The 27525-nt window shown below is 37.4% G+C and overlaps 2 protein-coding genes across 2 annotated transcripts; one reads left to right on the forward strand and one right to left on the reverse strand.

The window, feature by feature from the left end:
• Window positions 1-11891, forward strand: LOC134535048 (protein O-glucosyltransferase 2-like). Its single transcript, XM_063373887.1, has 7 exons — window positions 1-243; window positions 2336-2541; window positions 4327-4538; window positions 6711-6958; window positions 8121-8358; window positions 9781-10080; window positions 11637-11891. Exons 1-7 carry the CDS (start codon window positions 62-64, stop codon window positions 11754-11756), a joined length of 1506 nt encoding a protein of 501 aa, XP_063229957.1. The 5' UTR covers window positions 1-61; the 3' UTR covers window positions 11757-11891.
• A 5086-nt stretch (window positions 11892-16977) lies between these two features.
• Window positions 16978-19797, reverse strand: LOC134535049 (dnaJ homolog subfamily C member 2). The gene has a single exon (XM_063373888.1). It carries the CDS (start codon window positions 19598-19600, stop codon window positions 17768-17770), a length of 1833 nt encoding a protein of 610 aa, XP_063229958.1. The 5' UTR covers window positions 19601-19797; the 3' UTR covers window positions 16978-17767.
• Window positions 19798-27525: the final 7728 nt, after the last annotated feature.

The raw sequence follows: 27525 nt of genomic DNA on the forward strand, positions 1-27525 counted from the left end.
TATACTTTACACTGACCGCTAATAAGGTTATGAATTTTACGCGGACTCAATAAAAGCAAATATGTGTTTAACATTATTAATGGGAATTAGTATTATATTTTTATTGTTACCGTGTGAACCAGTATTAACTCTTATGATAGATCCGAAACTGTGCGAAGTATGGGGACCAGGATTGTCTGCTTCTGATATTGTGATGCCGGCGCGGTACTTCTTCATTCAGGCTGTTGATGTTTCTGGTACCAAGTAGGACATTTTTGTCTATTGGTTTGGGAATAATTTTTAGTTTGAATTAATTGAGCATTTCCAGTTAGCAAGAAGTGTTTCAGACCTCCGTAGCGTAGTCGGATGCACACCGGCTTACGGTGCGAGGGGTTATGGGTTCGAGTCCCGGTTGAGGCTGGGGTGTTAATCTACGTATGGTAATTTGATCGATGGTATGATAATTAAAAAGGCTTGGAATACGAAACGAAATCACCCAATGGCCATTGGCGCTTCTCTGTATGTCATCAAAGATTAATGAAGTGAAGCCAGAAGTGTATGTTGCTTAAATAAATAAAAGAGGAACACCAATCAATAACATTGTAGTTTCTTTATTGTTTTTAAAGTTGTGTAGAATTTTGTCTTAAACTTTGCATTTAACGAGTGATCAACCTTAACTAAAAAAAAATATTTTGCTGTCCATGCAGTAAACAATCATTGAGTTGTTTCCGTGGAATAGATATTCATAAAAAAAAAATAGAATTGTATACTCAAAAGTAGTAGACCATAAAGAGAGTGGCAGGAATACATTATTATTTATTATAAGTAGGTATCAATGATTTGCCATCTATAATTTCTAATAAAGCTGAGCTCATTCTTTTTGTTGATGACACCATTATCTTACACTGCAACCAAATCTCTCAAAACCTACTCATATCTCATAGCACTCGTAGCCCCGAACTAAAGTAGTGGTTTCTTGCAAATAATCCTACGTACTCTAAATATGGCTCAATTAAGCTTATTTACATTTCCGACAGAAAATTAACAACATAATTTACTGTTCGTTAATGATGATTCCTACCTCAGTGAAAGCTGATTGACTAAATTCCTTGTCTTAATATTAAACAGTTATTTATGTGGAAATTAACAAATTAATAGCATTATTCCAGAACTCAGTGCAGCATGTTTTGCTTTGTGTAAATAATCTCTCATTGTATCAACATCATCCCTTAAACAAACAAATATATTTTGCAGATTTGCACTATATAATGTCATTTATAATTTTCTGGGCAATGTCTTCACATCAAATACAGGATTTACGCCTTCAAAATAAAGCAATACGAATCATTGTTGGTGTAAAGTACCAAGAATAATGTCGACCATTATTTAAATAACTCGGAATACTTATCCTCATATCTCATTACTTACTCAAATGCAATAATTAACTTTGTTATAAAAATTTACACCACTTAATAAGAATATTGGCATTAACAATCATAACAATCAGAACAATAATTACATTTACATCCAAATAAATAGTACAAATGTTTTCCAGAAAGTTGTCCAATTATCTGGAAGCAAGTTATACAATAGTTTACAGACAGTCTTGAAGTACAACAAATATAAAAATTATCTAACTTAAGATTACATACTACTTAATATACTGTATACACTGGATGAATTGTATATTATAAATGCTAGCCTTCAATACTTGTACAGCAAAAAGTTAAGAGAGAACCTATGTATATTGGAAATGATGAAATCTGCTGGAGTACAAATGTGCCTCTTTGGTCAAATATGGATACAATAACTTTTGGAGTAGGCAGAATTATGCAGCAGGAAGAAGAAGTTGTGTAACATGGCAAACATAGTGAGCCAATTGCACAAACAGGAGCAGCAACCTAGTGTAACACAGTCTGCACAAACATGCATGGTATGATAACAAAATGATAACAAAATCAGGGGATACAGTTTGGTGTTGCAGCTACATTTCTATCATCTCCATCCAAAATTTAATTACACCACTGGATCAAAGAATTCGTTACGCTAAGCGAGGACTGTGACGCATCGTCACGCGGTGGTGGGGGAAGCACCGCCATTTTGAGTTTGCTGCGTTTCGAGATTTCCATTTTAGTATAATGTTTGACTCGGAGAGCTACGACGTTTGGTTAAGTTAATCGTCAGCTCTCATCGAAATCTATCGATTGCATATATAAAACATTAGTGTAAAATAGTTACAGTAAATTTTTATGGTGTTAAAATTAAAAAAAAATCTAAAATATATAATGTCAAGCGTATTCACGTACAACACACGGCCGTGTCCATGATACAGCCACACCCTATTTTATTCCACCAGGCTGACGCTGTCCCCGGGTGAAGTGTTCACCGTGGAGATATCCGGCACGAGCGGTGCGAGGGTGTGTCGGGTGTGGGTGAACGTTCTGGATCGGAGGGACGGCAGCTTCATCGTCCGCTACAAGGTCTACAACAGCTGTGTGGACTTCCGCATCCAGATAACGCACCAAGGAGAGCACGTTGCGGATTCTCCTTACGCGGTGACAGGCAGGTGCCCAAACATATGACCGAACAAATGATGTATTATCATGTCTGAGTTACACATTAAAGTAAAATTTTCAGCGTGAAGGTATGTTTGTATATTATTTATTTTGTTGTTTTATTTAGCACAATTAAGTCATACATGCTTTCTGTTACATTGAACCATTTTACATAATCAACATATACTAAAAATAAGTTATATCTGGCAATCAAACATGAAACCATATATGTATGTAATAAGGATCACAAGCTTTCACTGCCATTGTCCTGAAGTTTCTTGGCTTGTGTGTTCTAGCCGCTTCAAAGACGAAGATTTCATCGACGCTTCAGTCAACCTTGCAGTCGCCATCTTCAGAATAGCAGTTAATCTACTGAGATTCTTGGACATTCTCCTGCCTTTAATAACTCTTGGTTAAGTAGGGAGTGTTTCCTGATTGGCTCTGATTGGCAGCTGCTACCAATCAGGAAACACTCCCCTGTAGGGGAGAGTTTTTAGTCAGGAGAATTTCCAAGAACCTCAGTGGGTAACTCCTACCTTGAAGTTGGCTACTGAAATGTCAACCGTCAGTGAAATCCTGGCCTTTGGTATACCCACTAGCCAAGCAACTTCATGAAATTATTACATTCTAACAAATTACAATTAATTACTGATAAGTAGTTCTTCTTAATAACACCCAAGTTTAGCACTATCATAAACCACAACAGATATTGTTTTAATTAGAAAATTATTTACCTAGTAAACTTCAGAGGTAATCAGTGTAGAATTGTTTTAATTTACTATATTTCCTCTAATATTTTTCATCGAATCTTTTTCCTTGAATATTGAATTCTTTGAATATTAAGGATTTGATGGTATTCAAGGATTTGATTAACCCATCCCTAATTACAAGTTATCCATAGGGGGAAGGAACATGTTCATTTTGGATGAGTAGTCCTTGTAGTTGGTCCGTTGCACAATGTGCGCTCCACAACTTTCACATAAGGCCTAGTAGCTGGGGCAGGTCAATGGCTTGGGAGGCACTTCAATATCAACGATGATGCAGTGTGCTTATCCTTCCTTTGTGCAAACGCGTGTGATTGGTTACTACTTGTTTTTTTTTTTTTTTTTCCATAGGAATGGGCCAATCAAATTTGTAGCACTTCAGGAAACATTTGTGAGAAAAAAAAGAAATTGCGTACATCACAAACGGACCTTGTCAAATCTTGAAACCCTTCGAATCTCTAGTATTTGAAAGAATAGAGTTTCAAGGTATAAGAACTTAAGAAAAATTATTAGAGGAAATGTAGTAAATTCTACTAAAATTTAACACTGAAAAGTCTTAATTTACCAACTCTAGTTTTTTTTTCTGTATACCTATCATGTTACCATTTCCCAAGACATAGAACATTTTATATGTAATAATGTAAATAAAATTTTGACATGTGTTGAACCTGGAAACTTAGCGAAAAAAGCATTTAAATGGTTGAATGTTTCAACACAATAGTTAATGTTTTTCTTTTCATGTACAGTATTTTATTTTTGACACCTTGACACCTAGATATTGGTTCGAGGGGTATAATCGAGCTTCTCTTTGGGATGAAATTTGGAGAAATTTGGAATGTATTTTATTATATTTTATACATTTTACACTTTTTACAACTAGTAGTTTTCACTCAATTCAATGCCATTCATAGCCAGAAGAAGGAAATGGTATTTATATATGTATTTGTAATATTATAGTAGATAGAATTACATGTAAAAGTTTTGTATTGGTGCTAGTGTGTTCAACACGATCACTTCTGTCTGTGCAGGTACAGTTAATGGAGAAGAATGTCTATGTCCAGTCGAATCCATGTCGACGTGGTTGAAACAGTACGGTTGTCCATCCTCATACTCGCAGATAGACTCCGATCTGAACAAATTCACAGCAGTCAACTTCACAAGTTTACGCAGCGGTTTGATTAAGAGATACGACCACCCAGGCAGCATGAGTATCTGCAACTACGTAATTAAAGACAGCCAGGTTTGTCCACAAATGATGTTACGTGTTACGTAATCATATTTTGGTAATGATAACACTAAAAAAATTACTAATTTACATTAATTAAAAAAAATTGTACTTTAAATTAAAATATGCAGATAATTAATTATAATTATGTCAATGAAGTTCATTACACCCACCAATTTTTCATCCCCCCTTCCCACAAGTTTTGTCTACTATATGCTGAACTTTAAACCTTAGCAATAACTCTTAACTTTGTGTGTCAGGTGGTGTGTCAAAGGTTTTGCTCACTGAAACAAATAAATAGCTTTGTATGTCAAGTTTTGTGTTCGCGGCAGATACAAATCGTATCGCTAACAGCTGAAACGGCATGGCGTACCCACTGTGACGGAAATGAGTCGCCATGTGTTCGATGTGATTTTGTAAGTTACTCGACTGCTTTGAGTATTGTCTTTGAAGCTTTGTATAACCCTTCATCTGTTAATGCAGCAACCACCAGGGTATACTGTACGGCACACAACAGGATGCCAATTATTGCAGGGAAACTAATTGTGCCACAAATAGTTTGGTTTACCATGTTTTTTATTTAATAATTTTTTTCCCCCATAAAAGTATACTGTCTAAATTTTATTGTGATAAAGATTAAATCGCAAAAATATTAAAACAATAAAAATTAATTTAGTTTTTTTTTTTACGTCTTTTAGTGATTGAACGTAGGCATATAATATTGTCTGTTGGCTTCTATTGTAGTGTAAAATGTCCCTCACATTTTAGGTAAATCAACATCATAACTAAAGGTATTGACAAAGCTTTGAAGATTCACCACAAAAAGTGAGTAGTTTCAGCTAAAATTCCCCCCATTGCTAAATTGAATTAGTTCCAATTCAAGTTCCCCTACTTCTAAAAAAAAATGTTTTGGTTGATGTTCTTTAAAAAAGGAACTTGCAATTCCATAGAAGTTCCATTTGCACTTCTTTTTTAAAATTATTTTAAACAGTATTTGGTGCAATGCTTAGCCTTGTAATGAATAATTCATTATTTCACTCATACTGTATATGCTTTTACATTCTTTATAAACCAGCTACAGAAACACAATTTTTGATGATATTGGGACATGTCAATCTCAAGATATATAAGTTTACTCGTACTAACATATAACACAACTGCACTGAATATTTATATATCTACGGTATTATGAACTTATGGCTAGGGATACTTAATACCAAAAATTAAGCATCTGCATTCGTAATTTAACACTTAAAAAACGTCATAGTGAAGAAACAATACATAAATACATCAAGATGGATGGAAAAAGGATGTAGTAAATGTATGTTTGATTTTGAGTTTGCCGTATTATTGTTCATAAATTACTAAAAGTAACAAACTTTTGATTTATTTAAAGAAGTGTTATTAACAACAAACATATTTTAACTTGCTTAACACTGAAAATTCTAGACACTACTGATAGTGATAGCATACATCTGAGGTTCAATAATAATTTATATTAATTTATTTTGTTTTCGGAAACTAAACTAAAATGTTTGTCAAAACCAGCCTTTGGTAAATGTTTCGTACATTATTCCTGATCCATGGCATAGAATAAAAAACACTAAGGTAATTTAGTATCACATTACAAAAAATCACATTGCAAATTAAAAAAAAAATGGCAATACCCTATGTTTTAATTGTTTTATTTATTGTTATATTAATTTATTACCATGCTGAAGTTTTTGATCTGTCTAAGATAATTATCATGAATAAAAAAAAAATAATACAGTGGCATCTGCTAATCCTAACTATTTGGGGTTGAAACCTGTTGAAATTATCATATTTCCAGATTAGGAGAATAATTGCTGTAATGCAACAGCATGTAGTAAACTACATCTCTGTGGCCTTTAATTTATTACATTAATACAGTCTTCAACAGTTTTACAAGTACAAAATCATCAAACATGTTGATAATTTGGCCAAGATATTGAAAATAATATTTATAATACAAAATTATTCTTTTTTAAAATATCATTTTCACCCTACTCAACGAATTAGCCAGATACTCAGATCAGTAGGGTTCAGATTAGCAGGACTACACTGTGTAGGTTATTATGATATTCACACATAAATTTCATCTCTGTTCACTCAACCCGGGGTTAATATATTTTGTTTCCTCTTGAAAATTGTCGTGCTTTGTTGCAGATCCACAGGAAATGCTACGGGCAACATGTTGGGTTCAAAATGTTTGTGGACGCAATCCTGCTGTCGCTGGCACGCAAAGTCCGTCTTCCCGATATGGAATTTTTCTTTAACCTGGGAGACTGGCCTCTGGTGAAGGCAGAGCAAGGACACCGGGACCCCGTTTTTGCTTGGTGCGGGTCTGACGACACAGACGACATAGTTGTGCCCACCTACGACCTCACAGAGGCCACCCTAGAGTGCATGGGCAGGTGAGTGTCGACTAGACAGTTTTGCTATATTATTGTATTTTTACGATTTATGTGGGGAGAACTACCGAGTTTGTAAGGGATAGCCCAGTTAATTAGTACAGTTGTATTTATTACTAATGTTTACACTATAAATTTAATCACTGCACTCGAGATCTCTGTCCACAACAATATGTCTTACAATTGATCATTGAAACATTTAACACTTTCCGATGGAATTTGGCTCGACAGTGGCGTGCTCTTTTGTTTGCCTCTGTCCGCTTCCTTTGCACACTCACCCACGCCGCGCCGCAGTGCAGTCCCCAACTATCGCTCGTCACACCCGACTGGCTAGCCAGGTCTTCTTGCAGGTATTGCCTCCCGATAGGTCCGGTTCGTTCACCAAGGGCCACTTGCCCTTGTCACCTCTCGCTGATCACACGGGTATCGCCAGTATTCCTCCTCGACGAGGAGACTCTTTCCCCTACTCTCAGAATTCTTCAAACCCTTGGAACTCGCTTGGAACTCTCGCGGAAGCCAGCATCATCATGTATATATATACCTGTGGCATCCTTCTCGAAGGATGAGAGCGGCTGTGATGTGTCGCGTCATCCCTGGCCGACCTGACTCCCTAAATACCCAGAACAGCAACGCCACTCCTCGCGGCAGCCTCTGTAAGTCCGGAATTCCCAGGCCGCTAAATGGTAACAATACCTCGAGGCAGAACGGTGTGCGGGGAGCAGGGGTGATGGATAGCGAAGACTCTTGTAATCCGGCCAGGCACGCGTGGCATGCTTAACATCAATGGACGGCGCATGACGTCATTGGCCGCCAGCCCACTCCGAACCTGGCACGCATCGCAGTGTTGCCTCTCGCGTTCGTAACAGCATCTACAAACTACGCGACTAGAAAGTTGTGCTATTGTGTCTAGAAACTCTGTGATTAGACAGTTGTGCTATGTGAGGAGGGTAACTAAACATTGTGTGATCTTTGTGTGGATACAACAATTTTGTTTCAAATTTTTTTTAAATCTCGTCAGAAAAAAATACTTATGTTAAGTAATTAAATTGGATCTTCCTCAAAAATTTGGTTGTCCTTTTCGTACGTGTTGATTTTGTAATTTGTTTGTAAGGTCCAAGACCAAGAGTAGTTTGTTTAACGAGCGGCTTCACGCGCGTCCTTTCAGAGTGACCCTGGACATGCTCTCCGTCCAGGGCAACACGGATGTCCCGTGGCGGGACCGGGCGGAGAAGGCGTTCTGGCGCGGACGAGACTCGCGCAGGGAGCGACTGCAACTGATAGAGATCGCCCGCAAACATCCGCACCTCTTCAATGCATCTCTCACCAACTTCTTCTTCTTCAGGGATCAGGAGGCCGATTATGGGCCAAAGGAGAAGCATATCTCTTTTTTCAGGTTCTTTGATGTGAGTGCACGTGGTTAAAACAGAAACAGCAAAAAATAGCAAGAAAAATTTAAGGTTACGAAATTAAAGAAAATTTTAGATTTGGTGGTTCTTTAGAATCTTACTATAACATTGATTCCAATTTTTTTACAAGCTAAAATGAAGTATTTGACTAAACTAAATTTTAATTAAAATTTAGGTGCATAACAATAAATTAAATAACATAACTTTTCCGAAAACCTCAGTCTTAAATTCAATGTGCAGCTCATCTAATAATATTATTGTACGTATCCTGTTTAAATTTCCGCCTTTCAATTTTGAAGTCAGACTACTTTAAAAAAAGGTCAATTATTTAGCCTCATAGTAAAAATCCCAACATGGCATTATTTTCATGGGCAAAAATTGAACACTTTATTTTTCCAGAAACAGACACAACTACACGCTAGAGCTTTAATCCAAGTTTATGATAATAATGGTGACCGTGACAATTACGAAACAGTATCAAATATAAATATTCTTAAGTAATATCAACTCCAGGAGCTGTTCGTATGAAAAACGGTGGACAAATATTTCAGACAGTGTGCAAATATTTCGAGAATGTTCTCTCTTTCCAACTAAAGAAATATATCTTCACCACAGAGCATTTGAGGTTGTGGAATGATACAACGGCACCACTACTGCCTACAGTCCACATGCAGAGTTGTGCATGGTTGCCCTGTCAGCCAATCCATGTAGGACTGTTAAGTCAGTACAGATGCAAGGAAAGGAAATTAGCTGCTCGCCTACGAATAATGAACAAACAATGTCGGTGGGCAAGTAGCACAGAAAATAAATAATGCAGGCGATGGAATGTAAAGTACAAAAAGGGCTATTTTTGTGGTGCATGCATATAATGGAGAGCGTAAGTATGTAGGCATTAAATAGCAATACTCAGGGCCGAATTTAGAGGTCTGGAGGCCTCGGGGCAACAGAGGAGCGGAGGCCCCCTGGCCCCAAATTATTTTCCAAATAAAATGAACAATTTTTTTCAGTCGAGTTTTCCAATAAATAACTTATTGTGAATTCAAGTAGATTCTATTAGTATTTAAAAAAACATACATAAATATAATCGGAGACAAGAATTATATGAAATTAAATTTTAGTGTTAATGAATATTTCTGTTAATATTTAACAATAATATAATCATGTATGTACAAAGTACTGTAGGATAAAGGTAAAACAGCGAAAAAAGAATATCAAAGGAAAAGATGTTTACTAGTGTTTATTTGTCGGAATTGGAAAGATTTTTTTTCCGAAGTCTCGGGCCCTCCGTTTGTGGGGGCTATCCGTTTGTGGAGGCCCCGGGGCTTTTGCCCCGGTTGCCCTCCCCTAAATCCGGCCCTGGCAATACTAGTTGTGAAATAGTATTGCTAAGTTGGGGATTGTGATGGTGGAATGTTGCAGTACAAGTACGTGATCAACATAGACGGCACCGTAGCGGCGTACCGGCTGCCGTACCTCCTGGCAGGGGGATCCCTGGTGCTGAAGCAGGAGTCCAAGTACTACGAGTTCTTCTACAAGTCGCTGGAGCCGTGGAAGCACTACGTGCCGTTCAGCCAAGACCTCGGCGACCTGGTGCAGAGGGTGTCGTGGGCGAAGCAGCACGACGCACGGGCGGAGGCCATCGCCGGAGAGGGCCGTCGCTTCGCGCAGGAACACCTGCTGCCACAGCACGTGTTCTGCTACCACGCCGTGCTGCTGCACGTCAGTACCATGTCTCTCTCCTCCCCACCCTGCATAACACAAATGGGCGTATCGATGGGCGGACAGAAAGCCCCGAGCGCCAGGTTTTTTCCGGCCTGTCGAGGCCTCAATCGCCGGGACATTTTTCCAGCTCCCCGGTCAGAAATTTTCAAAGTCCCGATTTGCTGTCTCCAGGCGAATACACAGAGTCCGAGGGCCAGGCCATATTTGGTACTACCTGGCTTGATAACTTTAAAAATCTTATCATGTGTAATTTTATTAATTAATATTATTAATTCATTATAATAATAGTAGATGTTTTATTTTTATTTTTTTTTATTTATAACACCATAAGTAGTTCATAATGACAGTTTTAATTACAGTCGTAGTCATTCTAAAATAAGAGAAGGAAGGAAGGAAAAAAAACCAATAATATTTCACAGGAGAAACTTTTTTGCAGCAGTAGGAAGCAATTAAATAACAAGGTATTACATTATATAATGTGTTCTATGCTCGAAAACAGTTTAAAAAAAAGTTAATATTAAAAGATATAAAAAAAATTGTTGACAAAAACAAAGATGTCTTTTAGTTACATCTCCCTGCAAGTAAAAATTGATTACTATCAGATGACGAACTTGATGAAATACAAGAAAATGTATTTCCAAATTTCTCATTCCTAATTTTCCTTAAAAAAAAAGGTCAAGATACAATTAAAATTTCATTACATTATAAAGTTGTGTCAAAAACGTTGGCAATCTATGAGTAGAGACAATATTATTATGTTGAATTGCGGTAAAACCAAAATAACACCAAAAACATGTCGGTAAACCATGTAGTACACCGAAATGCAAATTAATGAACCATAAAGCATCGAAATGCAACCAAAAATCATGAGATTAATCAGCTTGTTTAATCAAAACTTAATTCAATTTTCAAAGACCTAATCCAAATTAATCAACGAATGTAAATTGGTATGTACTAAATATATTGGAACAAAATTTAGCTTCTTTTTTTTATTATATATATTGCAACTTTTTTATTACGACATCGGTACATTTTTCAAACACACGTATACATGCTGATTAATTTTTATTGTTCCCATTAGTTAGACATTATTACAATTTATTTTATCGTAAAATGCATCATGTATCAGACAAAATGACACTGTTGATGAACTTAGCGTCAATTAACATTTCAGAGTCGTGTGTGTTGAAAAATGTGCTATCTTTATGAATAAACGGAGTTTTCAAAAAAAAAAAAAAAGTGTGTGTAACTCAGTACACGTGATAGAAGTGAAACTTCTTGGTCACTTCAAACCTCAGATCTTCTCTCTTCGGCCAAGTACCTATTCTCCGCCCTTTTCGCATCGAAAACGTTTCAAAACAGTGTTTCACGATAACGTTGCGTCAGAATTCGGCCTTGAAATATTACTCTCAAAGGTTTCACTTCAGTGAAAACAGTAACCTAGAAATCTCCCCTTTTAAAAACGAAACTGGCCTGAAAATGAAACCACACACGTGAAGTGCCTGTGTCTAGCCAGAGCAGTTTGTACCGGCGAGCGCGGGCTGTGTGTGCAGGAGTGGAGCCGGCGAGTCGAGAGCCCCGTGTCCGTGCTGGAAGGCATGGAGCCAGTGCCCCAGCCTCACTCCGACTGCCCGTGCGCCCGCGAGGCGAGCCGCCCGCACACCGAGCTGTGACCGTCGCGGGAGGCACGTCCCTCCCTCCCGGTAGCGACAGTGTCGGGTGCATCCGTCGACGCAGTAGTGATGTCACTCAACCTTGAAATTTGTACTCATTTTGAAACTTTTCCAATAAAATTGTAAAATGAGAAAGTGTCTTTGGTGTCATTTCGAATCCACGACTACGTACATACTTGGGACCCGAGCCAGCGTTCTGTAGAATTGAATCCTTCCCACTTAAGGCCTTTATAAATTCGTATTGGCGTTAAAAATTCAGAAACACTTAAATTTTTAGCAATAAAAGGTCAATTTTTTTTCCTATTCCCCCCCCCCCCCCCCCCAAATTTCCAAAAATGCATGTTTATTTCAAAAGGCAGGCATCTAAGGAATGTAAGCATAGTCTATACTATTAAGCTCCAAACCAGACACACACTATAAATCATTGAAAATTACTGCATTCATCGCTCCTAGCAAGAATTGTTTGGAAACCAGTAGTAAAGCAGGTTTGTAATAGTGGTGAAATGTGATAAGTATTCAGAAAATTATAGTGTAGCTTGGTGAATGTAGTTATCAGTGCTTAGTTATGAAGAATGAGTTACAAGAATAGAAAATCTGAATTAAAATCAGTTGGAGTCTCTTAAAATGAACCAAGTGCAGAGCAGAGCCGGCAAAATACAGCTGTACAATATTAACGAGTCCTAAAGAACGCTAAATCATTTTATTGTATCCTGTAATCAGGTGTGTCAGTGTGTGCTTGATATCTTTTTTCATTCTGTAATAATTTTTTTTCCTGTAAACATATCAAAGAAATTGTACAGGCTGTTTACTTTAAAAACATCACAAGATCAATAGGAGTGACACAAAGTTTTGAAGGATAAATATTTATTAGTTTTTCAGACATCACTGCGTATATTGCCTAGCATGAGTTTAAGCAGTATAATTTATAGGTTTGGTTAAAAAAATCCCACTACTTTTAAAATCAAAAATTTATCCTAGATATGACTTACGTATATTTTTATTTAAGCTGCAAAAAGATTTTGACGTGACGTCTTATAAATCGATGAACGCCGGCTGCACGCACAAAAAATTGTCACATTCCGCCTGAGCCGAGCGTGCAAGAACCGGCCAACCCCCATGCAAGAAAATATCAAACAGTCTAAGGCGGGCTTTTTAACTAATTTTTCGTGATTATATTTAAACAAATTATTTAAATTAAACTTGCAAAAACTGTAAATAATATTTGTAAATTAAAAAGTATACAATTTTTCATCAATATTTTCTTATGACGTTATCACGTTAAATTATCGTCCGTAAACCGACTTTACAGACAACCCCCTTCTTTTACCAGTGATGTTGACATTGTAGTGTATCTCACTAAATTAGATTGTAAATTTTCAAGAAGTATCAAGGATTAAAATAAATATTTGGGATTGATTTATGAAGTGAAAATTGGTGGTGATAAACTTGATCTTAAAATTCTTGTTTTGTGGCATGAAATGACTGGAAGATAAATTCTGTTAAATAAATACAAAAAAATGTTTACTTCTGGTGACCCTTTGAAACATACGACTGCAGCTGAACATGTCATTAAGCTTTCACATTGACAGTCGCCAAACAAACGTGTGCGCCTATGGACCTGCTCAACGGACCATCGAAAAACAGACTTGGGAGATGTTTCAGGACAGAGTAATTGAATTGACCACATCACCATACAACTATGAGTATTGTGCTGCCGCCTCCCACCATCCACTAGTGTTGTTTGTAATGTTCAGTGTCTTGTGACTTTTAGAAAAATGAATAATTTATGTATCAGACAATGATGGTCCCATTTTTATATCTCATGATATTTCGAGTGAAGTACTTTTGTTGACATGTATTTATTTTATTACTAAAGGTTATGTGGAGCATATTTGTATAGACAATATTATGTTACAACACACGCATATGGCATGATATTAGGTATTGCCTAAGCAGTTTCACCTCCAAGCAAATCTTACTTTGCATTTGAATTCTTCCAGATGTCTGCTTTTTTACCGTGTAAAAAAAAATAAAAAAAATAAAAACAAAGTCGTTCTCATTGCCCAAATAAGAGTTACCAATTCTTTTTGACCTAGGTTCATTTCTTCCTAACTCTTACAATTCCTAGGGAGCAAAAAACAGACTGTGAGTAAAACAAAACCCTGTGAATATGCTACTTTGGTGTGGCTAGCGAAGGCATCTTCGAGAAAAGTGTCCAGCCAGATATTCGACATGTAACAGTCGTCACGAAAGGTCACTTTGCTACGGTGTGCAAGTCCTCCAGTGGAAGCTCTGCAGCAGCGTCCTTCACGGCAACATTAGTTGCCTCTCCATCACGTGTGCAAGTAATCAAATTACTAAAATAACGCAGCAAATGTGGTACAAAACCCACTCAAAAACAAATGGGGTCCACATTCTCTAGGTTGAACTATCTTGGCTTTCGAGATTGCAGCTACGTCACGGTGGCAGCGTTTACCGATGTTTCGCAATTAGCATAGAGAAACAACCACTCAGTTGATTTATCAACCCTGAAGGTTGCAATGCAGAGGTAAACATTGGTACAATCTACCAATTCAGCCCAGCTCAACCTCAAAATCCAAAGTAGTCTATTAGACAATGGCAGTGAAAGCTCACAATCTACTTTTAACTGTCTAAAATGTATAGTAAATGAAACTGTACACATCATAACGTGCTAATGAGAATTTTTGTTTCTGATATCCTAAATTTTTTCAAAAATATGAGTTGGGGTTTTACAACACACAAAAAAAAATAGAATTATTTAACTAAATAAACTTAGCTCTGCATGTAATTTGCCATAAGGTTATATTATTTTAAAACTTTAATTTTAAAAATTTAAGATTTCTGCATCATTTTTGATTTGGTACTTTTTATGAAAGCAGCCTTCTACAAAAAGTCAAATTTTTTTTAAGTAATACTAATGTTGCTAGATTATCATGGAAAGATTTTTCTCAGATTTCCCAATGGATTCTGAAATACTGTGTATTCTCTGTTTTGTGGAGTGTGATAAATTTCACAAAAATTGTTGGTTGAAAAGCTATAATGTATAGATAAAAGTATGTTTGGTGCTGGCTTATTGGATTGTGACATCACAGTGGCCATTTGCATGATTTTGACCTTCAAAATGGTCAAATGTTTGCAGAATTTTGCCAAAATTACCAGTTTTAAGGAAAACTCTTCTACCAAAAAAATCTAAAAAACCTCAAAAATTACCTATTTAGATGAAAAATTTCAGTTTTAAAGGACAATTTCCCCATTTTCCCCACAAAAAAATATAGACTTCATTTTCCTCACTGGTTCTTGATTTTCCTAGGTGCAACTTAAAATTTCTTAAAATGGCCAAAACTCAAGCCTCTAGGTAATAATGACATTGACCTCTGAATATGACCTTGACTGCAGCCGCCATCTTTGAATCCGCCATTTTGAATTAGGACATCACATCTGCCATCTTGGATTCTACAACTTTCCGCCACAGACACTTGTGTGCGTGCGATTTCAATAATTTTCCATCATTAGTCACTCACTTTTAATTTGCTAAACCACACAATTATCCTACATTCTAATGCATAGCAAAAATTCTGATTTATCTAAAATACAATTGAAAAAATTAATTCCATTTCATGATAGTTAATCATTATCATTATTTTACAATATTATGAATGTTTCTCATTTATGGAACCAACCATAAATATTATTTTACAGTCATTCATTTTAGTTGCAATCACAAATACTGGCCAAAACTTAACCTCCCAAAAAAAAAAAAAAAATTGCAAGAATTTTTATCTGTTAACAACAAATTTACGTACTATTTTTTGAAACTGAACTAACCAAAATACTGTTAGTAAAATATTAACACGTAACCAATGGTGGTAAAAAAATCCCATCAAACATACAAAACAGAAAGATAAAAAACTAACATTTTTTGCAGTTATGTGCAGTCAGTAACATCCATCAACAATAAAATTGTTTCAACATTAATTTAATCAATTATTAAAATTAATTTGCAATACTACAGCAAATGCACTCCACCATTCCATGAATTCTCAGAGCCATTAAAATGAAAAAGTAATTAAAATTACCATGACAACCTACAACGCATTAATGGTCGAATTCAAGCAATCAAAGTCAACAATTAGGTATTCAATTCAACATTAAAAATGCAGATTTGAGGCTTCTGCCAACAGAGGAAACAAAAATGCAATTTTTTTTTGTTTCACTTCCTAACATATTTTTTTAACATTCTGTAAGATAGCATGGTGATACTTAAGTAGGTACTTTACCAGTAGTTTGCGATTTTAATGACTGGTGAGTTTAATTTCAAACATTACAAATACTGTGATATCCTGAAAATGGCTGGTCAGGTTAGATCATTGATTGGTTAGTGACAACAAATTTAAAACAAAGCTAACTGCAACTAACAAACCATCCTAGCTGTTTTATAGTATGTATAATATATCTAACCTAACCCACAACACAGTTTTACAGTATTTTTAATATAGCCAACATTATCTAACCATTTGATTTAATGCAGTTTTTTGCACATATGCCATTGCAGTTGCATATGTCCAAAAAAGACTGCATTAAATCAAAATTCTCTAATGCATGAATCATTTAAAGAACATTACCTAACCACCTGTTCTCACAATATTATGCTATTTTTCATGTTTCTAACCTAACCTTAACACTCATTCAAATCAAGAACTACTGGTAAACTAATTAAAGTACCGGTATCACCATACCCTCTTAGAGAATAACATGAAAACATGTCAGAAAGTAGAAGAAAAAAAAAGCATTTCAGAATTTATATTCTACTCGTTTGCATAAACTTTGAATATGCTTTTTTACGAATCAACTGCCAATGAAAGTACCCACAATAGAAAAAATTACACAAGGATATATAAAACACCTAAAATAGTACCTACATATTAAGCTAACTAATAGACATTGATTTAAGGGCACTACTTCATTAATTTATGTTAACTATAATAAGATTGTACAATTGCATTAGTTTTTATTACTCTATTTCCACAAGACATATGACAATCTCATAGTCATTTATCGTATACAGCATGGCGCTAATGGCTGATTAATATAAACAAACCACTCAAAAATTGTCTAATATTTATTTACCTAATAAAATTCTGGCAATATCTCAATGCTCCCTTCACAGATAGATCAGGTTTAATAAGAAATACTAACATAAAACATTTTCAAAAATTTTATTTTATTGTGTATAAGGCTGCTCTTGTAACACATTACCCACGAGAGAATGAGTTTTACAAAACCAAATTTTAACCTGCAAACAACATTTACTACAGTTGGTAAAATATAAGATTGCTAGCAATCAAGATTTTAAAAAATATTTATTTTACAAATTTTTGTTAGTTTTAAAATTTTCAATTTCTAAACTTGTCGTAAGTCTTATCCTCACATGGCAAAATTAGGTTTGTACCTACAAGCAAAATATACCATCTTTGGGATTTTCCAATAAATTAGTCAATATTCTTCAGAGCTATACCATCATCTTACAATTATTTACAAAAAAAAACCCATCATATTTAAATGAGGCATATTTATAACATGCACACATTTTCGGTAACAGCTCAATGGCAACATAGCATTTATATTACTTTATTTCAACTGCTGTAAAAAAAATACTGCACATTGTACAGTCCTACATAGTGTCCTGCTAAACAAAAATAAATTTTAAGAGTGAGTTCATAAGTTGCTGCTAGCCCATAAAATTATAACAATTTCAGATCGCTAGATGTCATAATATTTGTACATCAATGTCATATGTAAATATTACACATGGATGGGGAACATAATTTGTTCACTGAGACTGATATTAGAAAAATTTTAGTACCACATTCAATGCTTACATACTTTAAAGCTATCAATTATTCTGTGTGTGGCCAGTCAATAAAATCAATGTTTCACGAAAAACTTTGGGTGAAAGGAACACAATTTGTTGGCTAGAATATCAACCTGTGTTATTTTCCTTTGAGCGTGGCTGCTTGCGCTGCCTTCTTAGCCTTCACCATCTCAGCGAGATCTCGGAAGCGTTTGAGACACTCCTTCTTGGAGCGCGATGGCACGCACTCGGCTATTCTGTCCCAGCGGTCCGGCGTCGACGCGGGGTACGACTTGAGTGCTTGCTCCAGCAACTGCTGCTCCTTGGCCGTCCACGGCGCCCCTTGCTCCGCGGGCCCGTCGAATCTCTGCGACGTCGCCACGTTCACGTCCACGTTGCCCTTCTGCACCTTCTCGAAGTTGTCGTAGGCCTTCTCGTTGGCGGCGGTCTTCAGGAGGTTCCTGGAGTAGTCGGAGCTCTGCAGGTCCTTGGCCTTGCCCAGAACCTCCTTGGCCGTGCGCGAGGCGGCCTCCACCGAGTTGTGTTGGTTGATGAAGTTGGCGACCACCTCCCACCGCTGGTTCGTACCAGCCGGGAAGATGTTCACCGCCTTGATCAGCAGCTGCAGCTGTTCCTGGCTCCACGGGGCAGATCCCGCTTTGCCCCGCTCGGAGTCGTTGCCGTTCTGGCGCTTTGTTTTGTCCATGAGTTCGCGACGCTCCTTCTCTATACGCTGGTCCACCTCGTGAATAGCTTTTAGGTAGGCTTCTCTACCGTTTAGCGATAATGACTTCATCAAGACTGCCAAGTCTTCCACTCCTAAACATTCACAAATCTTCTCTAAACTGGCCATGTGCTTCACGGTTTCTTTGTCTTCCATCACGTAGTAATTATTGGCCTTTACCAACTTACGAAGAGCTGTCTTTTCTTTCTTCAGTGCTTTCTTTTGTGCATCTCTTTCTGCTTTGATTGCATCTTGCTTTGCTTTCTCTTCTGCTTCCATTTCTTCTCGAACCTTGCGAGCTGCTTCTTCTACCTCGCGTACCTTGCGCTCTTCCTCTTCAACTCTGGCCCTTGCTGCATCCTTCCTTGCTTGCTTCACGGCCAATTTCCGGTCCTTGTCTTCTTGTTTGAACTTCTGCACACGAGGATCCAAGTCATAAGCCAAGTCAACTAACGACCTTATTCTTGTCATTTCATCCTTCTTCCTCCGTGCTCTGGCCGCCTTGTTTTGTTTGTCTATCCATCTTCGTTCTTCACGTGCTTGTCCTTTCTCTTTTTCTTCTTCATCTAGATAAGAGTATTCTCGCCAAGATTCAAAATTGTACCAAAATGAATAGAATTTTTCTACTTGTTCACGCGTGGAATTTGCATCCCCAAGCTTTGGCACGGGTTGCCTCTCCGACCATCGTGAGTTCTTGTCAAATGCTTTTCCAAACACTGTGTAGAAGTTTGATTTAGAGTAATCATTGTTTGATGGAATTTCATCGTCAAACTCTGGATCTACCGAATCAAACGACCGGCGATTCCGCGGGTTGCCAAGTATTTCCCATGCCTTCGTGATGCACGTAAAATAATCATCCTCGCGACGTATTTCTTCACCTTTCGCTTTGCGCTTGTCAGGATGGTGATGAAGGACTTTAATCCGATACGCTCTTTTAATGTCCTCATCCGTGGCCTTGTGACGCAACTTCGAGAGTCCCAGAACAGCATAATGATCCTGATGCTTCCAAAGTTTTGGATCTAGGCTTCTTAAAAAAGTAACATCGTCTTCATCAAAAACAGTACTAGCAGTATCTTCTACGTCGTCTTCCTCTTCCAAACACAAAATATCACTAGTAATTCCAGGCTGACTCTGCCAAAAACTCAAAAATGCTGGTCCAATGCACTCCACAACCCTTCTACTTAGATTACTTAGCACATGTGCTCCTTCATTTGAAGTTTGATTGTCAGTGTCCTCGTGTTCAAACATCGTTTTTAATTACTCTAAATAAACCCTACAATTGACGAATTAACATTGAGATGCAACTGATTTAACAAACAACATAAAATTAATAATACTTTTTTTATAACCTATCATAACACAACATAATCATATTTACCACAAAATATAATTTCCAATTGCGAACAAAAAGCACATGTTCGCAGAATCAGTAGTACTAACTGTGAAACAAATATCACAAAGGACCACTTCTATTAGTATAGGAAAAACGAATAATACGAGAACTAGCATCCAAGGTTTTGTAATAATATATAATTTTAACAAATATGATAGAACAACTTATGTTAAGCTAACCTTAAAATTTTTACTAATAAATGTTTTAAAAAAATATATTTTAAATATGTCGAATGTAATACAAGAAGGCAGCATAAGGGCGGTATTCCAAGACGTTTGAGTAAGGTAGCGAATATGCACTGCCTTGTTGGGCAACTGCCGTACCCTAACTCTCGGGTAATATTCCAAAACGTGTCCTAACTGAAACCCTGTAAGGTATCAGATCGGCAGTCGTTTTAATAAACGAGGACTTGTGCGATGCTATAATCAGTTGTACTTCGTGGAATCCATCATAATTTTAGCTTATTATTTAAAACAATGGAACTATAATGTGAAATAAAATATTTAATTTTGGTTCTACAAGATTAAACGATTAATTTTTGGCCAAATTTGTTTGCTGTTTTTTTTTTTTTTTTTTAAGATATTAGGGGGGGAAATTGTAATCGTAAAAGTTCCGTTAAAGTTCGTTAAAGAGGAAAAAAGATATATACAGTTATGTATCAAATCGGCAACAGATAGGACACCAAAAATCAGTGCCCTAAAAATAAAGGACTGGCCGTGTCCTATCGTGCACTTGGAATATGGTTAGGGTACAGGTATTGCATATTCAACACCTAAACCCTTATTTTTGTGTCTTGGAATACTGCCCTAGTCGTACACTGTAATTTGTAGGCATTATTTCCATTTGGAGACTGCTGGCGGCTGCTGGTGAATGTTGCTTCACCAAACCTAAAAATCAAGCCAAGCATTTTAATTTTTGCAGCTAATAAAAAACCAATATTCCTGGTTTCTTAGGTTGTTGCAAGCAATATGCTTTTAGCATGTCCCATGTTTTAGCTAGTCAACTGTAATAAAAACAGATGGATCTTAACATTGATGTTTAATTGTGTTAGAACTTGAAAAAAAATTCTGGTTAGGCTATATTTTGGACTACAGTCGCCAGTGGTATGTTTCATGAATTTCCATTGCGCTGAACTAGAATGTGACGTTTTTTTTATTTGATGTGGATTCGATGAACTTCTTACTTGATGGTTGTGTGGCCTTGCCACAAAAATTGTGACATCAAACCACGACAAACTCGGCCCATCGTTTACAACCATTGTCTCAAATGACTCCATATCAACACTAGGGGCGGTATTCCAAAACATTCAGGTAAGGTAGCGAATAAGCACTACCTTGTTGGGATACAACTGTAACCTATCTCGCAGACTGTATTCCAGAACGCGTCCCAATCCAATTCCTGTTAGGAAACGAAAAAGCAACTGTTTTAATAAACTGTGCCCTGTACGAGGCTAGAAACTGATTTCAATGCATTCTAGCGGATGTTTGGCAACCATCGATGGATTTGATACGCCAAAATCCTACAGATAGCAGCACTATCGTGCGAATTAATTGGCGTAATTTTAATTTTCTCAGGTAATTTTAAAGTTGTTGATTATTTGTTTTTATGACCATTTAACTATTCAAATATATTCCAGAATAGGTTTTGCTATTATAAAGTTTTATTTGACACACTAGGTTATTTTAAAGTTGTTGATTACAGTAAGTCCTCTATTTACGTCGTACCGATTTACGTCGTTTCGGATTAATGTCGCTAATGTTTGAGTACTCATGTTTCAATTTAAGTTGTCGCCGATTCACAATAACGTCGTTTACAATGACCGTAAATCTTTATTTTAACCAAAACACCGTATATAATTCGTTTATATTTCTTTGTTTCCATCGGTAGTTAATTTATGCTATGTAGCGTAAGCTACACGTTCACCGCCTTATCTTATCATACATAATGAGGGACGCTTCCTGCTCTTACGTACAGTATGTACTATATATGTTTTTATATTTCAATCAATAAAGGTAATAAAGCAGCTGGTTAAATAACCATTCTATAAAGCTGAGAAGTACTATCTCCGTTCACTCTTAGCTGAGTTCTGAAATAAACAAACACCGCCGTATCACTGCGCCGCGTCAGCAAGTGATAGGCTGAATTCATCTGGCGCGCCAAGCACTAGTTGCAACACACACACTTCAGTACAGTCGGTGCTAATAAAATAACGGAGACGTAATATAACAGGAAGCACCGTAGCACTTTGTTCAGCGTAGGTGGTTCATTTGCGAAGAAAAAACTATGCAATTTACGCCTAATAACCGTCTTCACAAAATCATCACAAGTTTTTATAACAGGATACTCAAGTTTCCTTTTCTTCCCGGAAGATGTTAATGTCCCGGTGTCCTGTAATTATTTCCTTGCACGAAGCACACTGCTCTTCGAAACACGCCTAAATTCCTCAGTTAAACTCGCGATATCGTTCACACGACAATCCGGATATTTGTCTGAAAATGTTTTAAAAACATTCAACACAATAGTTTTCTGTGCACTTTTCAAAGGCTTTCCCGTTCTGTGTTTTACAAAACTCGGTCCGACGTCAGCCATAACAAACCGTGCGCGCGCGAATCCGAAATGCAACTGTTGCGCCGGGCATCAACGGTACACTGTACAGTACCTTTTGTCTATGCCACCGTACACACGGCGTCTGCTAACATAATTGTAAGTACAGACTTGCTGACACATTAAACTGTATTGGAAATTAATGATGAATCGCTATAATGCTATACATCAACAATTGTTATAAAAAGACAGTGTAAAAATACTTACAAATGGTACGTAACCAAGGGACTATTTCTTGCGCACGAATAATGTGCGCGGCGGCCGGCAGCCAATGAAAATGTTTGTTTACAAGAGGCTTTGTTTATTCCAAAACTCAGGTAAGAGTGAACGGAGAATAGTTGGACTTGTTTCCCACGCTGTTGGTTGTCATTTGCTGATAAAATTGCTCGTTGTCACGTCTGTATGCCAGCGCTTCCGGCCGACCTTGGGCCGTGGCCGGCCGGTGGCATGAAACATGGCTCATTTTGCGTCGTTTCTATTTACGTCGCGGTTTTCAGGAACGTAACCCCGACGTAAACCGAGGACTTACTGTATTTGTTTTTATGACCATTAAAGTAATCAAATATATTTCAGAATAGTTTTTGCTACTATAAAGTTTTATTTGACACACTAAAACACATTATACATCCCCCGATTACAATTAAAATGACTATATATGAGTTAATGGCGCCAGATGCGATTCAGCCATCTGGGAGAAATCAACGAAAAAGTGAGCTCTGCGCATGCGCGTGATTTTGGCAACGAAACGGCAACAGATAGGACACCAAAAATCAGTGCCCTAAAAATAAGGTACTGGCCGTGTCCTATCGTGCACTTGGAATATGGTTAGGGTACAGGTATCGCATATTCAACACCTAAACCCTTATTTTTGTGTCTTGGAATACGGCCCTAAAACCATCAGAGAGCATATCCACGTCCATTATCAAACACTTTTCTGCATACTCAGTGCTTACTCACGAGCAAATTAAAGTTTAAATCAAGCAAATCGGTCCATTACTTTCGGAATTACAGCTCTCACTGTCTTAAATTCGATGTTTCACACCAATGCTCATTATGTCATCTCTGAAAATATTAATCGGGTGAATCATATGTAATGACTACGAGGAAATCTGCTCTACTAAGATATATTTACTTCAACTCTGTAGCGTTCATAGTTTACGAGTTTTAAGCTGACGCCGTCCCCGCTGCCTGTTTGACGTTACGTTAATAAAAAGGGTTTTGGTTAATTTTGATCTCAAGGGCTGGGTTCCTGGCCTCATGGCTGCAGGCAGGGACGCGTCGGCAAAGGGCCCCCCGGGCTGTTAAGGCCTCCCAGGACACCGTAGTAGAAAATATACACACGTAATTTTAACTAATTTATTGCGCCGCACACGTTACATATAGCACTCTCACGCGACTGGCCGCATCATCGTCGACCTCCACTCTGCCTACACCACCCTCACTTGGCGGTACTCGTTATCGTCACTCGGTAGTCTGGCGACTAGTACGTTAAGAGGGGTAGTTACCCGGCGAGTTGCGAGATGAATGCTCGGGTGAGCGGCACGCCGGTTTCTGCACACGTGAAAGTTGGGACGTAACGTGAAATACATTTACGACTGGTCTTACACAGTTACTTAACACAAAAACAATACACTATAATCACTATGGCTAGTCCCGGGTGTGGGTAAAGTTCGGGTGTCCCGCTCAGGTGGTTCACACAATGGCGGTTACTCCGCGTGGTGGTGAGGGCCACGTTATGCTGGGTACGGGCACGGCGTAATCCGTCTGGATATCGCGGCCGTGACCGTGGCACGTCCCAGTTGCTGATTCGTCCGTACACTTGGTCTCGCGTTTGGCACAGTGCCGCCCCGCGTGGGCGATGAACTAATTCCCTGTCGGGAGTTTCAGTAGCGTGAGGCGCCGGTGCCACAGTGGGTCACCGATTTAAATTACGTAGCACAAGAAAAGACCCGATGGCGGGTCACTCATTATATTGAAGGACCGCACGAAATATCGCACGGCCGGTTGGGGCCGACCGGGGAGCTGTGGAAACTGTTTGACTATAATTACCTATTGCATGTTAATGGTGAGGAAGGCGCGAAAGATGAAGGCTCCCCGTGCGTGGAGCTGCCGGCCCGGGCGAGTGCTGGATGGTGACTGATTAACCTCCCTGGCCACCGGGGCCAGGGAGGGGGAAAATTCCGCGGGAAACTGCGGAGCGGGGGAAGATGATTTCGGCCAGTTTTGTGAATTATCTTCGTTTACAAAATGCTTATTGAATTAACATTAATTATTAGCTATTGTACAAGTATTAGTTTTTGTTTGTTTTATCGAATGCATGAACAAATTATTTAGTTGCGCAATGCCACACCCGGCCGGGCGCTTTGCACATGTAGGAGGCCGTGACTGACGTCACGCCGTTCGGGGCACTGCACTACGTTGCACGCACGGGCGTGTTCGAGGCACGGCACTGATCAGGTGTTGAGGACACATAACAGCCTGTGCTCTCAGAAGGAGCACTGACGGCGGCGTCAAAGCGGTATCGAATCCTCAGCCGAAGTGACACCCAACCCGAGATTAACGACACTCATATTCCTGACGGAAGTTTATCTCAAAAATTAAAAAAAACTTTTGGTTCAGTTTCCAACCAGTGTACAAGAGGCAGACAACGTTGCAAAATATACAATTATGTTGCAAAACCAAGAACTACAGGAAGACAATCACATAGTTCTAACTTTAATACAGACATCCCTGAAGAGTACCATATTGAGGTTGTTGGTTTTTCTTCCCTTCATTGACTATTTCATCAACCAAAACAAGGTCAAATTTTAAAACCGTAAATAAATTCTATATAATCAATAAAAACTTTTCTGCCTAATAACATAGTATAAACTATAGACTAACATGTACACACAGTCTTTGATGCTGTTGTAATCCAGAGTATGTATGATATTGATACATCACCAGAGTCATTTTTTATTTAGCTAAAAATGTGGGGAATAAATTTCCTTGAGCATAAATACTTTCACCTTGTTCCAGCTAATTTTATTTAATCTCTCAACATGTGCAGTGACATTATTTTCCCCTGTACTTGCAAACTATTTTGTATGATGTAAGTAACCACAACAATTTATATTCTGCGTTATCTTAAGACTTTTTAAGGAATACAATAGGAACAGATGAATTAAAAGGACTTACATTAATGATTGTACATAAAGAAGTGGAAATAAATTGTGTGAATTACTAGATGATATTCTAAGAAGCCACATCGCCTATGGTTACTCCTGTAGGACCAATGTTTGTATGTTAGAGTCATTATAGGTTTTTAATACACAAATTCTTATTTATTCATTTTATCCCCTTCCCCCCTTCCACAAAACCGAATAAAATTCCACTATCCGCCACTATTCAATGTTTAAAATGCACTTCAGCATCTGGGAAAAGCTACATATATCATGTAATGGATTTAAAATCAAGCTTCCAGCAATGCTTAATACATTCTGATTCAAGGAAATACTCGAATGTTTCTACCACATGGGATGGATAAAATCCAACAGTGTGTCGTTTGGTAGTCATAAATGTAGTAGTCTACTACTGGTAAAGTAAACACATTTTAAGGGATCTGAAATATCATTATGTATCTATTCAACTATGTTGATTGTATCATTGTATACAGTAATTCCTTCGAACAGCATTTGGGTACCAAAATATTGTCGAGAGTAGAATGACTTAATATTTTCTGGTACTGGAACAGGCTTAAGACTGTGGAGCCAAGGATCCAGCCACCATTCTGGATGATGTCACAGCCACTACCTTGGAAGATCCAGACCTTGAAAATGTTCCATTTTATCCAAAACTGACTCCAAATTATCATAATAATTTTATATTTTTAGGGAAATCTTCCCATTTTTAGAGAGAATTTTTCTGTAATCCTCCCAAAAAGAAAACTAAAGGGGCCATATTACACAGTGAGATGTCATTTTCCACAAAAATCCTGATCTGAAATCATAGCCTTGAAATTTACTTTGTCTCCCACTAACAAAATAATTATAAAACTTAAAACAAAATGAAAATAAAAACATTCTTACACTAGCAAATTTGTAGTCATTTGCTTGAGCCAAACGAGTGCAAAAGTAATTGTTTAGTAAAACAATTTTAATAATATTGAAAAAATTAACATTAATAAAAACACATCACTAACTCCAGAGGTTCAGTATTCGATTCTAAAATAATGTACATTTAAAAAATGGCATCACGTCATTTCTCCATGATGTCCACAAGCAAACTGTCCCCTTGGCACCTATACCAAAACATATATTATTTTTGACAATGCGATGTCATGGTGTCATCTTGGCCACCATATTGAATATTTTTTTAAATAAAAAATAATAATAAATAAAAACTCGGAAAGAGTTCTAAAAAATTGTAAACATGTATTTAATTTCAAAATATTTGATTTTGGGCGCGGTTATACGAGACCCTGAACTACTTCAGGTGAACATGTTTAAGTAAACACGTTTACAAACGCGAAAGTGTACGGTTACACGGTAGTTGCTGAAAAGTGTGTTTAGCTCTAAAACCGATTGTCTACTGTCAACGAATGACTGTGTTGTTGATCTCTATTTTGTAATTGTATCCAGAAAACGCGGGATTTTCTCACTTGTTTATACAGCATTATCAGCAGAAATTGAATGTGTTTACATATTGCTCAACATTTTTTTACAAATCGGGAATTCAAACAACATGCACAGTAAAATTTTTAAACTTATTTTTTATTATTTTTTGAGCGAGAGTACCTATCTCAGTTTTAAGAAAATTAAGGTCAGGATCAATTAAAAAATATATATATAATTATCTGTTGATTTTTTTTTGTTGCATTCGGTAAAATATTACTCGAACTTGTGCCAGAAACACTTTCCATCTTGAATTTCTGCAAAAGACTGTTTATATTCTAAACAGCCAATCAGAGGCTAATGTAGAAGATATGTCGATCTGAACTACTTTGCCAACCTGTTTAAGTTAAATGGGAAATGGCCTCGAACGAAACATGTTCAGACTGTGTGTAACCGCACTCAACAGCTGAACATGTTCACCTGAAGTAGTTCAGAATCCCGTGTAACCGCGCCCTTTATCGATTACAGTTATTGATTGCATCTTTGGTTAATGTAAAAAAAAATTGGTTGTCTGTAAAGTCAGT

This window comes from Bacillus rossius, chromosome 8 (genome assembly GCF_032445375.1).
Source record: "Bacillus rossius redtenbacheri isolate Brsri chromosome 8, Brsri_v3, whole genome shotgun sequence".
In the NCBI taxonomy this organism is placed as follows: Eukaryota; Metazoa; Arthropoda; class Insecta; order Phasmatodea; family Bacillidae; genus Bacillus; species Bacillus rossius.